The sequence below is a fragment of the Tasmannia lanceolata genome, unplaced genomic scaffold (genome assembly GCF_043159265.1).
Source record: "Tasmannia lanceolata isolate RefF3 unplaced genomic scaffold, GAP_Taslan_0.1 ptg000019l, whole genome shotgun sequence".
Lineage (NCBI taxonomy): Eukaryota > Viridiplantae > Streptophyta > Magnoliopsida > Canellales > Winteraceae > Tasmannia > Tasmannia lanceolata.
The window spans coordinates 5,480,038-5,499,860 of NW_027518696.1; the positions used below are offsets into that span (position 1 = coordinate 5,480,038).

General features: G+C 39.2%; 2 protein-coding genes across 2 annotated transcripts; both read right to left on the reverse strand.

Moving 5' to 3' along the window:
* Positions 1-306: 306 nt before the first annotated feature.
* LOC143852918 (uncharacterized) lies at positions 307-8,586 on the reverse strand. Its single transcript, XM_077362571.1, has 3 exons — positions 8,298-8,586; positions 8,042-8,147; positions 307-636 (listed from the first exon to the last, which is right to left on the reverse strand). The coding sequence occupies exons 1-3, from the start codon at positions 8,430-8,432 to the stop codon at positions 554-556; spliced, it is 324 nt and encodes a 107-aa protein (XP_077218686.1). The 5' UTR covers positions 8,433-8,586; the 3' UTR covers positions 307-553.
* A 149-nt stretch (positions 8,587-8,735) lies between these two features.
* On the reverse strand, positions 8,736-19,372 carry LOC143852917 (fanconi anemia group I-like protein). Its single transcript, XM_077362570.1, has 13 exons — positions 18,288-19,372; positions 18,041-18,122; positions 17,666-17,857; positions 17,332-17,396; positions 17,097-17,256; positions 16,726-16,971; positions 16,515-16,631; positions 16,050-16,238; positions 15,866-15,947; positions 14,768-15,738; positions 10,960-11,470; positions 10,688-10,878; positions 8,736-10,282 (listed from the first exon to the last, which is right to left on the reverse strand). Exons 1-13 carry the CDS (start codon positions 19,301-19,303, stop codon positions 9,845-9,847), a joined length of 4,260 nt encoding a protein of 1,419 aa, XP_077218685.1. The 5' UTR covers positions 19,304-19,372; the 3' UTR covers positions 8,736-9,844.
* Positions 19,373-19,823: the final 451 nt, after the last annotated feature.

The window sequence follows — 19,823 nt, forward strand, 5'->3', positions numbered from 1 at the left end:
TTTGCAGTCTAACATGTGAGGGTATGTATTCTGAGAAAAAGTTATAGACAGAGCTGCAAAATTGGAATCAAACGAGGGGCATTTCTAGCAAAAGGTGACATGCTTTCAAAATTGTATTCTATAAAGTGGGGATTTGGGGATAAAATGGGTATGAAAAGAGGATTTGCAATTTAGCAAGTGGGGTCATTTCAGGAATAATAAGCATAAAACAGTCCACAGAGGTGGCATAATCTAATGGATTTTAGATTTATAACTTAGTACAGATACAGAGTAGAGCTGTTTTAGATTCAATTCTGAACTCTGAAATTAGAAAAGCTCAAATCACTTGGAAAAACGGAAAACAAAAGCTTAAGCGACAAGGAGCCAGAGTTTCATGTCCTAACCACAGCTGTGGCATACAGGAAACATAATGAAATATACAGATTAAGCTAAGGAATGTCCTGCTAGAGGTTTGCACACCCAAGTTGTCAATTAATACAATAGAGATGGTACTTTAGGATCATAGTCACTGCCCCCACAATTGTCCTCATCCTCACCGTCGCCACTGTCATCATCAACCAGACTTGAATAACAAGATCGCCTTTTGATCCAAATAAAAATAGACAAAATGGTTTGTCTCGTGGGTCACGTAGGAACCTGAAAGAACAGAAAAAAATGATAACAAAACGGCAATAATAACATTATTCTCAAGCCAAATCAGCTGCACATAACTCAGCAAAACTTTTAGTCCAGAGTGAAGTAAAGATGCAATGAAAAGGTGCAGAAAATTCATAGTCCTTTGCCAATCCCATATGTTAAAACAATAAATGGAATTTCCATGCTGTGACAAGAGATGTGATCTCTAAAGTAGGGTCGGGTTGTTCACATAACTTGAGAGAGGATACAGAAGAAGGGTTTGAGCCAAAGAATGTAAAGTCACAAGAGGGTAAACCCGCAAGAGTTTCCCCCATGCTCTCCTTCAAATTTTGGGAGGTTAGGCATTTTTAGGGTTAGACAGTCATACATACTGTTTTTAGGGAGAGACAGAGTCATACATAGACATGTCTGCTGGGAGTTTTGGTATTCCTACTTATACCTTTGTCACTGAACTGAGACTTGTTTCTCATTTTATTTTTTATTTTTTTGAAAGATAAACCAAATTTTATTAAAAATCACGACGTTACAAAGGGGACAAGATGTCCCCCCAAGGAAGATCCAAAACCTGGCCAATAAGTTCAGATATACAAAGAATACAAGTAGAAAGTTAGGGTAAATTAGCCGAAGGGCCGGAAATGATAATCCTATCATCCTCCCTGTTGGCCCCCTCCTTTGCCAAGATATCCGTCGCCAAATTTGCCAACCGCATCATATGTTGTAGACGGGGATGAATCAGCTGGATTAAATCTCGTATGACATCCAGCGTTTGATAGAATCTCCACAGTTCGCTTGAGAGGCTCGATGCCCACGCAATGGTGTTAGAGGAGTCCCCTTCCACAATCAATGGTCCCAACTCCCAAGTTGTTTTTTTTCATACCATTGAAGACCGAATAGTAATGCCTTCACCTCAGCTTCATTTGCATCGCATATGCCTGCAAAGCCCAAGTATGTCATGATGGTACTACCCTCCCCGTCACGAATGATCCCCCCAAAACCTGCTCTGCCCGGGTTACCCATAGAACTCCCATCAAAATTTAGTTTGAGCCAACCCATTGGAGGCGGATGCCATCTTGGTGTGATACGATTGGAAGCCCTTCTTTCCTGCATTACCCGACACCAGTTCCGTAAAATGACCCCCACCGAATATGGTACACCCATTTTTGGCAATTGTTTCTCAATTTTAATGATCGTGTAATCATCTTCTATCCTGGCTTACTCGATTTTCTTTATCCACTTGATTGATTTTGATCCCTACAGGTGTGTTGTATGTAGACTCAAAGCTTACAAGGAGACCAAGGCCGATTGGACGGGACATTGTGGATCACCAAGCCCATTGGAAGGAAGACACATAAGGCATCACAAGGCTAGTTGCATTGCTAACAAAATAAGTAAAGAATTTGCATCGACCACAAGGAAGATCACTTGCAATGAGTCAACAAGGACTCTGAGAAGAGATGAAATCAAGGAGCCTTTTCACAATCACTTCCAGGATGATGTCCAATAGCATCGTGGAAAAGGGAGTTTTCTAGAGTAGCCAGGTTTCAGTGATCCAATCTACAATCAATAACTAAGAAGACAAACCAAAATTCAACGGAGGGGCTGTCTACAAAATATATTGAAAATGACAAGGATGATTTCTTAAAGAATTCTGACAATCGATGATGAGATAATTGTTGGGGTCAATGGAGCACAAATTGAAGAAGACTCATTTACAATCCTTCAACTTATATACACTATACATAATATCAGCACTTCAGAAACTAAAAGTTTTAAGTTGAAATGTCATAGGAGGCTAGACTTTTAACCATGTGCTCTTTGACTTTCTCAACAGTTTTCATAATGAGGACCAGAGGAAAACTTTTTTGGGGAATCATCTTGTGAAAACAACGCTTGTCCCTTCAATCAAAGTCCTTGACCAGTTGAGATTTCCACAACATTTCCAAGTTGATGATTAGGCTCCAATACACTAAAGTCTCCCATGAAGGAAGCCACAAATGGAAGTATCGAAAAAGGAGAGGACCACACTAGTGACATCACCATGATGACGTGATGGCATCATGATCACATGCTATCATGAAAAGTGGACCTTAGAAACAAATCAAGCAAGAAGAAACAGTAGTCATTTTTTTATTTTGGGAAATTACAGCGAATTTGCTCTAATCATTAGTAGTTTTGTTGGGTTTAATAGTCCTATAAGAAGAAAACTGTGTATGGCATCTCCATTTTATTTCAATTTGCAGATTTGGGGAATCCTTAGGTATATGGGAAACAGGGCACATGAAATAATATAATTTTAGAAGAAATCTTCTTCAGCATTTTGGAGCTATATTTTCTACATATAAGAAGAATTTCTAGCTCATAAAAGGCAGTAAGAGCACCAAACCATGTTGGTTAAATTAAAATTGCAAGTAGAGCATTGAATGCCCAATTTGGAATGGTGATGGAGAAAAAGGTTGATGGGTATCGTTTTGTTTCTTTGTTTATCGATGGATGCAGATGACATTTTCAATTATTTTCAATAAATCTTTTATTGGGAAACTTTTGCTTGGAATGCTTTTGCTTATCCTTCAACACTCGTAATAAAATTTTTGTTTTGAAACAAGTACTCAACTCAGAAAGGCATTCAAACACACATGTCCACCCCTAACACTTCTTTTACATTCATCCAGTTGCTAGTTTCTCCACATGCTTTGTGCAAAATATGCAGAAAAAAATAGGTGTTCCTCGAATCTACTGACGGAAGACACAAAAAGGACACCTAACTTCATGACATGAAAACTTACCATGAAGGTGACATTAGAATTCTACTTATCAGAAATGGTTGGCGAGGTTGGGTTGAGTTGATGCTAAGAAATGAATTGAATTCAAACAAACTCAACCCAATTCGACGTAAAGTTCAACCCAAATTTCCAAAAGATCAGCCTGAATCGCATCCTAAGTCACACAAATCCATTTCAAATAAGGATCTATTTCAAAAGACTCCTCCCTTAATGAATGCTAGATCATGATTCTAGAGGAGATCTCTCACTACTTTGCAGCCTCTCCCAATTTCACTCAACCATGTCACAATTATATCAATGACTAGTAGACAAACTTTGAAAACATCGAATTTTCATTTCGAAGATCATCTTCTAGATTTCAACAATTTCCCCTTCATGGATCCGCCTCTCCTTCTAGCACCCCCATCGCTTATCTTGAATTCACTCGCTAGATTTATTTAGGAGTTGGGCTTTTCTACGCCGATGCATCGATTACATTTCGTACCTATTAACTCGTTGGTTCAGAAGATGGATTGGACTTCGTTCCTGGTTCATCACCCGTCACCACCAGGAGATATATTTTGAGACGGATCAGATTGCTTCCCGGAGGGGAAACTACTGACATCTCTACAGCCCCACCCACAGAGGTTTATACAATCCCCTTTGATATAACCCTATACAACACTAGCTTAGGTAGTTCGGTATAATTAAATTATAGTAATCAATCAATGCCAAACCCAACTGTCTAAGCGGCATTAATGTTCTATTCCTTCGGATTCATTGAGAAGTCCAGCTGGGACAGACTACCACAAACTGCGGACTATGATTAAATCCTAGGAACGCCGAAAGGAAGATTCTGGAGATTACACTGCAGGCACCAGAAACCCCCAATTTCAATGGGGTTCTGATATAATTATAATCTTTGACCCCTCCTTGTACAACTCTCTCCGATTTGTTTACCGTATGTGTGATTTCTGGACAAGCTGCAGTGAAGAAGCACCACAGTTTACTTTCTTTTTGGAACCATGGAGATCATAATCTACTCCATTATATAGTCCAGCCACTTGCACTTCCATTGCTGTCCTAAGAAGTTTTTGCAAGGCTTTGGCCAATGAGTTCCCGCTGGACCCTCAAATGCTCCCCTTAAATCACCCAATACAGGAAGCAAAAAAACAGAAAAACAAAACAATTATCGTTCTCCTAGTATGTAGGAGCCCTGACTTCCGTGTTGCACAACCATTACATCTCGGATCAACCCCTTCATAAAAATGTAGTGTCTTTGGCTCGAAAAAAGCTGGTGCTCCTCGAGCACACGAGATTGAAGTGTGTATGAAGTAGGTGTCACAACACATGCTCGATTTTTCGGGCATGGAGGAGAATGATAAGCTCTTCTTCTTCATGATAGGATTGCAATCCTGGGCCGATCAAGAACTCCGACAGTGTGGTGTACAAAACTTGTTTTGGCCTTGGTGCCTGCGAAGAGGATGGAGTACAAAAGGATAGATGAGTCTTCCGAGAAGACCAAGACCCACGAACAGAAGCAGAGACAGACAAGAAGTTTAACCAAGAAGAAGAGCTCAGAAGGAGCCCGAACAATAGGAGCAAGCCCAAGTCTTGTGATAAGACATCGGATTGCTTCAGATGTGGCAGAGGCCATCGAGCAAGGAACACCCAAATAAAGAAGTATCATCAAGGCAGAAAGCAAGAGTGTGAGACGTCTAGTGAAGGTGAAGAGAATGATAGAACGGTTTCAAGAGACTACCCAATGCAATAAAGGGCCACACGATGGTCGCCATAACCCTTGAATAGAGAGTTGATGTATATGGACGTGCATATCAAAGAGAAGATCACGAGGGCTTGGTGGACACAAGCACAACTCACAACTTCATGTTTTAGGAGGCAACGCAGTTAGGTCATCAACCTGAGGACACTATGTCTGTATAAGTTGTGAACTCGGATGCCAAGCCTATAGGTAGTGTGGTCAAAGGCAAGGAACTCAAGATTGATGGATGGACGGAAATCATCGACCTTATGATAATTTCGATGAATGACAATCATCATGCGATTCTTAGGTACGAAGTTCCTGTGTGCTGCGAAGGTAACTCCCATACCTTAGCCTGGAATGATAGGCATCATGGGCGAAAGATTTCCTTATATGGTTACTCTCAAGCATAGGAGAAAGGTAAGGTTGAGAGGGTCTCAGGACGAGTATAGAACATTCCAGAATTCTGGAGTAGTGTAGAAGACTTGCATAGATCTAGAAATTGTGGATATGTTTAGATAGTGTTGAAGTTTCTAAAGTATTGAGTATTCTTGAGGGTCCTTTGTAAATGTAGAGGTAGAGAATTCAAGGAAGTCTACAAGTTGTTGGGAAATTGGGATGCTCTTGGATGTTTATGATTACCATATGGTGTGCTCACGACCACTGGTATAGGAGCAAGCCTATAACTAGAGGTGAGTTTCTCATTGCAAATCATCTCTGAACCTCTAGTGTCAATCTGTATTTCTTGCCCCATGTAGGCATTGCACGAGTGCCAAACGGGTATGAGGTTAAGGTTTAGTAGACCAGTGAAATGCAGTTGTAGAACAATGTTTCATGTTTGAGAATGAGACTTATATAAACTTAATGTATTTGTTTATAGATCCATGAAAGTAGACCCACACGATACGTGCAATATATACTTATAGAAGCCTTACAAAATTACAAACCCCAAACAAACATGTAGGGAGTCCAATTGGAAGTGGACTTCCCATTGTAAGCTTAATTCTAGATAGCTCAACTCTTAAAAACATATACATCGTCCAAGATGTGCATGTGCATGTGCATTAGATAAAGTGTTTGTACAATTATATGCATCTATGGTAATGTGATCTTTAAGATCATGAAATTTATATGCACATTACTCTACCATATCTATGTGTATTTTTCCTGAATGGCAAAGCATGGTTACTATTCGATAGAAAAAACATGAAGCATGCTTATTATAATGCAATAGAGGAAAGAATGCGCATTGCCCTATCGCACCATATCAACTATGGGTTATGCAGCAATTAAGAAGAATGTCCGAGGTCTTGAAATAATAAGCAAGATCACAGATGATTATACCCAAAACGTCACTAATGGGCATAGTATAGTATGTTGCTTACTTGCTAAATTAGAAACGATCACAAGGGATATTTTGGTAATTTCATATTAGGGCCTTAGAGTTGTCCTTGCTAAAATGACATCAAATAATATGTAATTAGTATGCTCGTGTAGTAAATCTCCTTATTTGTTTCAACTATGAGAGAATGTGGTCAGCTGCCACATGAGGAATATGTGAGGATGAGGGTATTTCAGCTATCTTGCAATTTTTTATCTAAACTGGTTCCCATGAAATTCCATCCTGATTTGACTTGACGAGTGAATATATTTAGATTAGGCAAAATTTGGAAAGAAATTGTAAAAGAATCGATTTCACATAAATTTATTGCTTCCTGCAGACATTATGTTTATAAAAAGCAACTTCTTGACAATTTTTCCTCGTTCTAGAGATTGAGGCCAAGACATTGGGACACTATTTTTCTTTGATGTAATAAAAATGCACCCTTATGAATGGTTTTGAACCTCATTATCAACTAGGGCTGACTCCAGCATGCACTTTCTTGTCCAAACTCCAAAGTATCTTCCCATGTAGTGTTGGGGCATCGGGTTAGTCCACATTAACAAATGCATTTGTTTCTTAAGTAAATACAATGAGTAATGAGGTGAGATTGTAGCAATTTTACATCTTTCATAAAGTAATAGGGAGTGTGCAGGGACTGTTGGGTAAGGGAATAGGGATTAGTGCAGGTTGTAGGAAAGTTGTTCAGGCGTGAATAGACTCATAAGAGATTAAAGGGGACTGTTATAGGCTGTCGACCCATAAAAAATTGCAGCAGCTGTTGGGTTTAAGGACAGTTGTAGGTAAGTATGGAAGGGTCTAGGCTCTAGGCTTGAGTACAGGTTGCTCAGTTACAAATTAGGATTTAGTGGATCTGATCCTGGATCTGAGAAGATTTCAGGTCAGATCTGGAATAAAATCAATAAAGAATAGATCTGCAATAAAAATTCTGCAGCAATTCTATAACAGTTCTGGGGTTAAACATGTGTTAGGAAAACAGATCTAGGTAAAATCTGCAATTGAAATCTGAAACAGATCTATGGGTAAAATAACTATAGAATTTCTTGGACAGATAGTGGAAAAGATCTGGGATTAAAGTTATTAATCAAGTCTCTTGATGAATGATACATGCTATTATAAAAGAAACATTTTAAATTAGCTTGCACATATTTATGTTCTTATCTAGCTATAGAAATGCCAACTAGGAAAGTAAATAAACTGTAAGTCATCCATTTAATGACCAAAAGGATGGCAATCATCCACATGTAAATCTAAGACAAATAACATTCGAAGCACTGAAACACCAAAACACATAATGATTCTCATATAGACACCAACAAAATATCCTTTCATAGGGAAACATCTACATTATCATCGATCACTGTTACGATTTCGCTCTAAAAGCAAATGATTCTTCAACATCAGATACTAGTCACAAAAAGCAAGCAGAAGAGAAATGTATCAATAATTCAAACGAAAAGCAGAAGAGAGAGAGATGGGTACCAAAATTACGGCCAACGATGCAATGCCAGGTGGGTCCGTGCTTCTTATCGAACTCCTTCTTAATGTACTCAGCAACGTCCTTCTCCACTCCGTGCTTCTCGAATGCCTGAAAATTCATTCATTTTCGAAAGGGAAAATCATAAGACATACAGAGAGAGAGAGAGAGAGAGAGAGAGAGAGAGAGAGAGAGAAGATCCAAGTGTAGAAATGAGAGAAATGTGGGGAAAACGGGAGGGTTTAATGAGAATTCACTGACCACGATAGCGCAATCGATGGCCTCTTTCTGCATCTCTTCTTTCATATCGGCGCTCTTCACGGTCACCTTCTTCCCAACAGCAGTAGTAGCAGAAGAGGGTTTGGTTGCTACCCCTTTCTTGCTCTCCTCCGCCATTTTTTTTTTTTTTTAATCTTTTCAGAAAGCTGAAGCTTCTGCTTTCACACACCTCTCTTGGGCTTTGCTTCTTTCGCTCTCTTGCTATTATTGTTGTTTCGTGTGCCGTGCGTTATAAGACGAAGGCATGGGTGGAAAGTTACCAAAACAGTAGGGCGGGGTTAACTCCTCGCAGAAAACAAAAGTAACTCTAACCAAAGCACCTGTTTTATTCTGTTCTTTACATCAGGGATATGAAATATTCGCCCCTGTGGTGTAAAAAGGCAAAAAGAGGAGTTGGCCGGGGAAGAAAAGGGGGCAAATATATCACTTCCCTTTTAAAATTCAAAATTGTTAAAGGGCCAACATCTGAAAGGTGTGGATGAAGCTAACATCTGAAAACTGTCCCGCCCCGCCCAATCAGGTTAGGAACTTATTCATCTGGTAGGTCCTATCTTGAGTAGACCCATACTGCAAAAGAAAATCCCTCAAGTCGATAGGATCATCTATTCATCCATTCATGTGATCACTACTAGTATCCTTTGTTTTGAGCTGCACACAACTTATATAAACTCAAGCGAGTTAAAGCATACCAATCATGTAACCTACTACAACATTCACGTGATAGAGGGACCCATAGGAATATGATAGAATTCGAGACATATTTTACACGCAGGTACATTTTCACCCTTCTCGCCCCCTGATTTCTTTGTTTCTTCAATGTCCAAAGTATCATTACTCTGTAAAATAATGTAAGACACACACAATTTTACCTTAGATGAGCCTTTGTCTATGTACGAGTTTTAGTACATCAATCAGTGACTTTGCCCACACAGTTTTACCTTAGATGAGTCTGTGTCCGAGTTTTTGAACACTGCAAAATACAATTTTACCAAGTCCATTTTCTCATTCAGAAAACTGTAACTATAATGTTATTCTGTATATGTAGCTGTAGCCAATACAAAACAGGTAATGTGGAAGAACTTAAAACAATGAGTATTTGAGATCAAGAATCCAGAAATTTTGGTTCTAGTGACCCTGCCAGCAATAGATTTGTACACTACCACCACTAGGATGACACCCTGGGACAATCAAACCCACCTTTTTTCCCAGTTTAGAATGAAGAAATATGCAGAGATCAACAATGAAGGGGTTGAATCATCCGGCAATTCGACTTACAACCATGTGTTTTTTCCAACTGCATACTAGTTTTCAGAGCTTCCTCTCCAAACCCATGAATCCTCATGCTTTCATTACCTCAGAACCTTTAAATTTTGAAAGACAGACAAAATTGACATAAGATCTAATCTATTTGGATTATTGTAAACACACTACATACAGATTCACTTCCATTGCCTTGTGTAATTGCCAAACATCCTGAAATCTCTTCAACAACCAGATCAAGATGTGTCTAGTATTTTTGCTTCCTTTTACTATGCTTCTTCATCTGAGTCATTCACAATCTTGCTAGTTCTCACCCTCTTGGTTTTAATAACCATGCCTTGATCTTCACTATCAGAATCATCTGCCGCCACAGGACTACGGGGCACAGGTGATACAACCTTCTCAGACCCATTTTCTTCCTCACCATCAGACTCCTCACTTGATTCATTCTGAGATGCACTTGAATTAGCATGGTTAGACTCAGGCTCAGACGGCTCTTGTTTAGCCATCTTTTTTACATCTAGTATCTTAAAATCCCTGGCCATGCTGCGCTTGGCATGCCTCAACAAATTGACTTTGGTCAGTTTGCTAAGTTGGATGAGATATTTCTCGTAGTCTTCTATGTGGAAGATCAGGTCTGGAATACATCTGTTCTCCCTTCTGATCTTTTTTATTACTCCCCTACTCTGCACATTTTCTTGTTGATTCTGCATCACCCAATATAACTGAACCAGATTAACATTGGAGAAAGGTTTTAAATTTTGGTTTGGGACATAGCCGAAACCAAAATTTCAGCCGACATTCAGTAAAAAAAAAACAATTTTCATTAATGTACCGAAATTTTGGAAAAAAAACCTTAAAAAATCACATTTTCCCAAAATTTTGGCTGAAATTACCTAAATTTCTGAACTCTGGCAGAAATCTCGGATTTTGGTGATTTCAGTTTCGGTCCCAACCATGGTTTCAAATTTCGACTGAAATTTACCGAAATTGGGGATACCTGAAACGTTACATTATTTCGTCCGTATTTCGGCCAAAATTTAAAACCATGCACTGGAGTCATTGAAAGAAGTGTATGTGTATATGTAAAGGCAGTAGAAAGTCTTCCATACCCTTTGCATCAATGCAACGAAGTCGTATAGTGGACCTGTGAGCTTTTTGCAGGTTACTTCTGCTATCTTTTCGAACTTTTGTCCAGGTAAAGTTTGCTTGCAACCTTTAGGAGCAATCCGAAGTTTAGTCACACGAGCCAAATGCCTGTAAAACCTTGCAGCCAATTTTAATAACTGCTCTGCTTGAGGGTCTGCACATTAAGAATAAAATGGAACTTACTGTAAACAGATTTGAGAACCAAAATGCTGAAATTTTGAAGTGTGAAACTTACCCTTGAGACTCATCTCTGCAAAGCATGATAGCAAATTCACCAGGGCTTCTGACCTGGAGTAGAGTGCCTCTTCCAATATCAGTCCAGGTGACTTGTCCCCACAATGGTCATTTTTGTCAATCTCAATGCTTTTGTGACTGATGGCAGACAATGCCTTGAGCTTTGATATAGCCCAATCTAAATCGACAATTACAGATTCAATTAGCTGCAATAGCATAGAAGCTATTGTATTCCCGGTTGAATGATTTATGATAGGATAAGTTTCAGACTTCTCCACTGGAGCCGTCTCCTCGGAGCCCATTACTTTCAAGAGCTCTGAAGCCATTTCGTGTGATACCATTAAATCATCTGGAGATGATCTTAAATGGATGGCAAGTGCTACTACACTCCGTGCAGCCCTGGAATTCACCACTCTACTGGTTCTGCAGATATGAACAGCCCAGGCTCCCTGAGAGTTCTTTAGCTTGCCTGGCAATTTGATCCCAATCATCAATACCATATCAGAGAGCACCTGTGAATGAAAATAGAAAATAAGTTTTACTTTTATCCTGCAGACAAGTTACGGAAAATTCAGCATCAATCCCCTGAAGCAATACGCATAGCTGAAATGAGGTTATGGGCAACTCTCATCAGCCCTTTCGGCCCCAGGACCAACCATTCAAGAAAATAAAATTGATATAAAAATTTGGCAAATACAATAAGATATATGCCAGAAATGAAAGAACAAAGAGATATCATGAACGAAAATAGAAGGCCCAGTGAAGGTGTGTTTTTTTTTTGAAAGATGACAAATTTCATTAATATTCAGAAGGCATTCGGGACCAGGAGTCCCATCCTGCAATACAAAATATTAAGATGAATTGGCATGGGCATACCCGAAGCCAGTTTAAAAGTAGCCAAAAATAAGTTACAAAAAGCCAACTATTCCTTTCTCCTATTGTACTGCACATAATTCTTGAATTATACCTGATTCTAATCTGCACATAATCCTTTCCTCTATTCCTTTGTCTATTCCTTTCTTGACTAATAACATAAAGGACTCCCAGACCAAAGAGCCTCGGCTAGCGAAAGATCATGGTCTCTCAAGCTATTGAGGAGCTAAATCTTTTCTCAACTTATCTAGGATCTGGAATTACCTAGCACAGAGATTGACCCCTACGAAACATTCATTCTAGCAAATTACCTTACCCCCAACCTATAGGATTGAAACCGACATCACAAACTCCACCACATGTGTTTTATGGATGTTCAAAACAAAGAACACAATATGTGCCTACCCCTGGATCTAAGAAGAATGGCAAGCTGATATTTATGGAAAGTTGATCCTGCATACCATGCTCCATATCAACATTGAAGACTATTTAGCAAAAGTTCAAGTATTTGCAGAAAAGGGTCAAGATCAAGTAATCTAGCTACAACAATATGAGTAAAACCATAGAATACCTCCAGTAGCATCAGATACAAATATGCTGTACAGATGTAATTGTTTCTATAACTGCTGGTTATATCGTTCTATAGGCAAGCCATATGCCACCTGACCACATTAGACAGTCTCACAGATGCAATCAAAATGCTTTAAAATTTCAGACCTTTCCTAGCTTTAACAAATATTCTTCCAGCACCGGTGAAGGTCAAAGCTAGAGAAGAATTTAAAACAAGGAATAAGCGAGATATTTTCAAGTAAGAGAACATAGGGCCTCTGACCTCCAGAGAATCCTACCTCTCTTGGGCCAGGGGATAAAATACCAGCTGTAAAAAAGGTCTGATAGATAGAAAGTGAACACCCAAGACACGCCAAATCTCTCACGAATGTGGCACCACAAATCTCTGACATACCTACAGTTGATGAGTAGATGATACACTAATTCACCTGCCTCCACGCAAAGCCTGCAGTGGTAGGATCTCTCGGCTGCGCAGATGATCTACTATCAAGATCTTATCCTGGAAGGCAGTCCACATGAAAGCGCAGACTCTAGGCAGTGCAGGGATACTCTAGACTCTGACCAAATGCGAGGGGGGAGAGCTACAAGCAATATGGAGGTAGAAGAATTTGACAGTAAGTGTGCAAGATAAGTTCCAGATCCAAACCCTGCAATTTGAAAAATGGAGAGAACTAGAGAAGTAGGGCCGTCATAGGGTATCAAAGAGAAGTCCATAATTACAACCTAGATTGATGAATGCATTGTTATTTGATTATCTCATGTTTAATTTAGACTTGTAGTTGCTTAATGCTAAGATTTCTTAATTTAAATGAAAGCCACATTTATCTTGCTGTAAATATGAATAGTTATCAATAGTTTTATATGCATGTATATGTAGGGTTGTGTTCTCATTTCTAGATTTATAGTTGTCATGTCGGACACCCTATATCCATTGGTTTCTAGTTTTTTAGGGGCTGTCATGTTTAGGACACCTTATTTCCATTCCAACAATTGACACGCGAATCTGTGCCCACATATCATAGATCCAAAGTGATTTATAATTTTATACCAAGATATATCACTTAACCATCACCTAGAAGAAATCAAGCAACTTTTAGAGAGATAATAAAATTTTAAAAATAAGAATTTGAGGTAAAAAAATTAGACTCGAAAGTGATTTATAACAAGATATATCACTTAACAATCACCGAGCAAAAATCGAAAAGCTTTTAGAGAGATAATAAAATTTAAAAAAGAATCTGAGGTTAAAAAAAAAGTAGACTGATAATTTAAGTGTCAAATGTATTTGTCATAATAAATACAACAAATATTTTTTTGTTGTCAATGTGCTTTCTTTCTTGTCGCTGGTTTCATGCACTTTTATGCTCCGTTTGGTTGCTCGGGGGTGGCTCGGAGAGTAGTGGAATATGAAGTCAAAAGAAGTCAAAAGGGAGGAGACAAGCATTTTGATTTGTCTAGAATTACCTCGGAGAATAGTGTAAGTAGTGTTTGGTTGCACAGCATATACTCGGAGAGTAGGAGAATAAGTAGGGGTGTCATTACCAAATAGAGAGAGGGAGAGAGAGAGAGAGCACAATTCCCTAGAAAATTCAACCAAAAGTCCTTGCTTTTGAAATAATTTGTTTTAAAAGTCATAAGGAGGGGACAAGGAGTCCATGTCACCAGACAAGCAATTATTACATGGGAGCATCCAAGGGAGTAAAAGGGGAGTCCATTGCTATTTTGGCAACCAAACGAGGAATTTGTCCTATGTGGCAGCTATTCTCCAGCAAACTTCCTGGAAAATAAAAACCAATGGCAACCAAACGGAGCTTTGGTGGAACTTTGAACCTGAACATCATGCGGTGGTCTTAGTTCATCCATATGATTATCAACAACCTCTTGATCTCTATGCGTCCACATTTGGGGTTTTCTTCATAACTTGTAGCTCTCAACATGTGGTATGTACGAGATTGGTTAGAAATTGTGCTAACATTACATGGACTCTCTAAATATATCCATTTTACATTCTGAAAAAAAAAAAAGTTTTTGGAGGAGGGATTTAAGTTTCATAAAACTGGAGAGAGAGAGAGAGAGAGAGAGAGAGAGAGAGAGAGAGAGAGAGAGACCATTATTAGAGATTAACACAATTACATAACTTATCCTTAGGCTTGGGTGAAAAGAGGAAAATATTAAATAATTTGATAAGATTAAGCTACCCGAAACAGAGGATGTAATTGCAGAAAACCATATATATTTTGTAACACAATAGTTCATCTATATATGATATCATTACTACCACATCCTATGATTTCAGAAAGGAAAAAGCAAAAAGATCTGTGTAGAACATATAGAAAATATCATAGAAAAAACACTTGCACATTTACCTCGGTTTCGCGGAAAAGCGAAAGTCCAAGAAGCTCAGAGAACAATGGCTTGATTCCTTTTTCTAGGAACAAATGGATACTTCTTACACACTGATCATTAATTGTTGAGTCCAGTTCACCATCATCAACCCCACAGGCATCTGTTCCTTGTTCTAAGCGGTACTCAAGTGAGAACACGGACAACAACTCCTCAATCAGACCAGTCAAATGAGACCCATGCAAACTTATTTTAAACAATTCGTACAAGCAGCTCACGCATAAGTGGATCTGCCCCACTCTATCCTCCACATCTTTCTTTCCCTTGGCTTCCTTCTTCTTTGGATCTCTCTCCAACTTTGAGGCTGACTTGAGCAGCAACAACAACTGCAATAGCGGGCGTCCCAATACTTTGACATCTCCATATATCAAGGTTTTCAAAGGATCATCATTTTCAGTCAAAGGGTAAGATTTTAATTGATGGAGGCAAGCCTTCAGCACAAAGGAAATTAGTTTCAAACAGTTAAGTGATGGCTTGCACAAAGAAGACTGGCTATTCTGAGATACTGCACGGGAATTAGAACCATCAGCATTAAATAACTTTATTGCCGTCACTAATAGCTGATAGATACTTAAAGTTCCCAACAAAGGGCTTCTTGCTTGCAAAGGTTTCAGGAGGGAAGAACGAGGACATTCTTTTGTATTATGATCAATCTTATCCAAGGTATACTCAGCACTACTTACTGAAGAACTCTTTGTGAGACCATTCACTTGCTTAGTAATACATGCATCTTTTTGTAATGACTCATGAAAAACAATGAAATCCATGAGTTCTTTTTCAAGATCCACCTTTTCACTTTCCTTTGCTTTCTCCAACTCCGTTGCAACTGTATTTAACAACACCTCAATAATTCCCAACAAAATCTGAGCACAGCAACTAGTCTTTTCTCCTTCAAGAGATCGAGACCCCGGATCCTGGGTCTTGGCTACAACATCTGATATGACATTGAGAGAAAATAGAAATTAGTAAAAGTACATGAATTCTGGACACCACAAATTCAGAAGTTCAAAGAAATTTGCAATAAAGAGATAAACAACATTAGTCCAGAGAATTCTACAAACCTTCCAAACTTCCATTTCTCAAAAACTTTCGTATCTTGGTCAAAGCATTTGAGAAAGACTCACTAGAAGAAACTCTTCCAGCCTGCAGTAGCTTTAAAGAATCAGTGCAGTTACAACTTACAAGATATATTGATAACTTCATGTTATACCCCACACAATTTCACCCATGGAATGGTCAAGATACCTCATTGTCTTGAGAAAGGGAGAACCCAAAGCATGTCCACAACTCAGATGGACGGTCAATCTTGCTTTGTGGCTGAAGGAGAAGAATCCAAGAGACACATGATAGAAGGCGATCTAGAGGTTCTTCAAAGCAAGCTTTGCCATTCATTTGTTTAACACAACTGCTAACTCTAAGCTGGACGTCTTCATCCTGCAAGGAAGACTATGTGCTTCAATGTCAAGTGTGGCAACAGTGGCACATATGATATTAAAAGCAGTAATTCAAGCTGTTTCCTACAAAAAATGCCTGTTCTAAAATCTGATATTATAAATGTGTGCGCTATCCACAATATTATAAATGTGTGTACAAAAATGCCTATTCTAAAAATATTATAAATGTGTGTGCTATCCGTGATATTATAAACAATATTATAAATGTGTGTACAAAAATGCCTGTTCTAAAAGATTGAAACAAGATTCATATTACCTCATGATAAAATTGAAGGAAGTGAAGCCAAAGAAAATCAAAGACAGGCCCAGCAATAACTGGGTCCAATACCACGAGTTTCACAAGCCCCCGATACATGATCTCTTTAACTCTAACCTGATTAAGTGATCTAACTGTAAGAAAAAACACGCTTGGACATATAATAGAAATAGTCCGTAACAAATATGGAAGTTAGATAGGAACAGTAAACCTGTTGAGAAAGGCATCTCCGGAGTAATCCACTCAGATCATTAAAGAGACTTATTCCCATCCCACAAGGCATATCAGCTTGCTGGCTGCAACTAGCTTGGCTAGATGACTCTTGCATAGAATTCAGCTCATTACTCTTACATAGTTTTTCCGCAACTATTACAGCAATAATAGCGTTAGTAGCAGCAATGCGAACGGTATCTTCTCTTCTAAACATAGCTTTCCGCACAACCAAAATAGTATAATCCTGCAGAATTAGCATCAGAAATATGGATCTCGATACTATATATATATATATATATATATATATATATATATATATATATATATATATTGGACTTTGATTGGATAAGACAGTGAAAGAAGCAGTACCAGAAAATTGCGACTGAATTTGATGAGTGGCAATAGAGCTGGAATGAGAGACGTGGCAGTTTTCTCGTGAATGAATGTGAAATAGTCCAACAGTTCCTTCAGTTGTGCAACATGTTCCAGCATATGATAGGGAAATCGCTGAACCAGATATCCAAGCAATCTGCAGAGACATATACATGTGAGCAATATAAATTAACCTGAACAGTTGTCCTCTGGAGATATAAACTGTATTTACTTGATGATTGGCATGCTTTGTTGGGGCTTAAGAGAAAGGATACGAAACTTGCACTGCTCGATTATCTGCATCCAACAATGAAATGAATATCTAAATGGCAAAATGCTAACAAAATAGAAATCTGGGTAGAAAAATCTTGAGGAAAGTGGATGTGAAACAACAAGAAAGACTGCAATTGCTACGAATATGTCTGGAGTAACAATACAAAATAAAACAAATAAATAAATAAACAAACAGAAGTGCTAGGAAACATAGAGAAAATGTCACAAAACAGTCCTTTTGGTAGCTATAAAATGCCTTTTAACAGTTGTGTAGCAATGTCCATCAAACAGACCTCATTTCTTGCCATGTCATGGACCTCAAACAGAGTCTTCAATGTCTGGATACCAAGCTCCACAATGCCCATCAAGCCATCAAAATAAGAAAATTCTTCACTATTCCCACTTTCTACAGATTCAAGCAAAGTGAAACCAAATTGGACGATGCTAGGTAAGATATGCTCCCTGCCATAGTTGCTTTCATTAACCTACAACATGTGGAAAGAAAGTCCTACATTCATGAACCAAAGTATCATATATTCATGACTTCATGGAATGTACCAATATGTATATGGGATGGTGCATATGTGCAATTGTCAATTCACTTTCAAATGTGAACATATTTGTGTCTGGTGCTAAAAGCAAGGTGCAAAAGGCAAGAATATAGTTACAGCTCGAATCACGGCCTTCTCTACTCTTTTAACACTTTGAATACAATCTCCTCTCAAGCTATCCGGCAGCCATTTACAATCTCTGCAAGTTTGAGAATTGAATTACGAACGAAACATAGGAAAAAAATAAAACACTCTTGAATTAAATTGTTGAACCAATCAATACTGCCTATTTGAATTTCTCTATAATCTTTTCTAAATATTTCAAAACGAAATGTGAAGAGAATTGGGAGGACGCAATCCATACCTAGCAAACCTGTAATCTCGATACGATGTAACCAAAGCAGTTTTCAGAATCCCCATCACATTTTCATTGAACCTTCGAATCCTAGCAACTGATAGCAAAACCGCAATTGTGAAATGATTAAAAGCCCTAAGATTTGATCTCGCGAGTCCCAGAATCTCCTGCCCTAAAGAAGGATCCTGCTTCACAGCAAAATTCAGATGCAACAACACTGTCCCTTCAACTTGCCTAACAATCGCAGTCCCCTTTGTCAATCCTAACCCTAATTTCGTCCCGAAAAACAACACAATCCCTTCAATCACAGACTTCTTCCCAAACCCCTTCGAAGCCAAAAGCAAAAGCTGATAGACAAGCGTAGGAAGATCTTGCAAATCTACACCCTTCATTCCAACAAAAACCTTATCAAGAAATTCGTGAGTTCGATCTCTATCAATTGAGGGGAATTCGCGAAGCAGAGACACGATCTTCATGAGCAAGACCTTAGACCAGACGACGGAGAGGATCTGGTCGAGTACTGAATCGAAATAATGATGATTTCTTTCGATCTCGTCCGTTGATTGGATGAGATCAAGCAAGCGAGGGAGCAGATCGAGCGGCTGTGAATCCTCGGGGTCGGTGATTTTGGGGAGATCGGAGATTATGAGATCGATTATGGATGGGATTAGGGTTTTGGGGAGGTTTTGGATGTGGAGGGTGAAGAGGTGGAAGAGAGTAGAAGAGTTTTTGTCACGAGGGGTAGTTTGGGAATGGAAGAGGTGGATGTAGGAGAGGAGGAGAGAGGATAGGAGGGAGGAAATAGAAGGGTTTTGAGGGGTAGTTTGGGAAATATGAGAGAGGAGGGAGGAGAGGTAGTGAGTGAGGGAAGGAGAGGTGGAGAGGGTTTGAAGGACAGAGAGGAGGGTGGAGTGAGGGGTGGAGGATAAGAGGGAGGAGGGGAGGGGTGCGCATGTTTGGGCGAGGTGCAAGATAGCAGCTTCGGTTAGAGGCGGTGGTGGAGAGTTGCAGGGATCGGTGTCCATGATGATGTCTTGTGGCGGGAGGGTTTGGGAGTGAGGAGGGTATCGTCTTTCTCTCAGCGGGTTTTTGAAAGGTTGGAGAGATTTTATATTTGCGCGGGACAGTGTGGTCTCGGAAAGTAGACCTGGCAAACGGGCCGGGCGGGCCGGGTTTCACCCAACCCGAATGGGTCCGGGTAGTAAGGGCTGGGTCACAAATGACCCGGAATCTTATGGGTCACTATTTTGTGAACCTGGACCCCACCCGTATGGGTCGGTGGACCCACAGGTACCCTAGTTTGTTTTTTTTTTATTCCCAAGCTATAATAGGATGATCTAAACCGTCCATGTGATCCATATGGTACTTTCTGAAAAATGCAGGAGTGCTGTTAAGGGACATTTAATACCCTGGGGTTGGGGGAATGTTTGGATTGCTAGAATCAGGTGTCGGAATCTACATCCTATTCTTATTCCTCCCAATTCGGCATTTGGTTAAAAAAAGAATGGAATCATGGGACAAAATGTCACTTGACGGGATTAAAGG

What these genes read in the sequence shown, in the direction of transcription:
- LOC143852917 (XM_077362570.1), bottom strand. Translation starts at nt 19,303, where the DNA reads ATGGACACCGATCCCTGCAACTCTCCACCACCGCCTCTAACCGAAGCT. An exon ending in AATTCAGTCGCAATTTTCTG is followed by an intron (nt 16,972 to 17,096) that starts GTACTGCTTCTT and finishes CTAATTCTGCAG; the next exon opens with GATTATACTATTTTGGTTGT. An exon ending in CCCTTTCTCAAGACAATGAG is followed by an intron (nt 15,948 to 16,049) that starts GTATCTTGACCA and finishes AAGCTACTGCAG; the next exon opens with GCTGGAAGAGTTTCTTCTAG.
- LOC143852918 (XM_077362571.1), bottom strand. Translation starts at nt 8,432, where the DNA reads ATGGCGGAGGAGAGCAAGAAAGGGGTAGCAACCAAACCCTCTTCTGCT. An exon ending in CCATCGATTGCGCTATCGTG is followed by an intron (nt 8,148 to 8,297) that starts GTCAGTGAATTC and finishes ATGAATTTTCAG; the next exon opens with GCATTCGAGAAGCACGGAGT. An exon ending in CATCGTTGGCCGTAATTTTG is followed by an intron (nt 637 to 8,041) that starts GTACCCATCTCT and finishes CTGTTCTTTCAG; the next exon opens with GTTCCTACGTGACCCACGAG.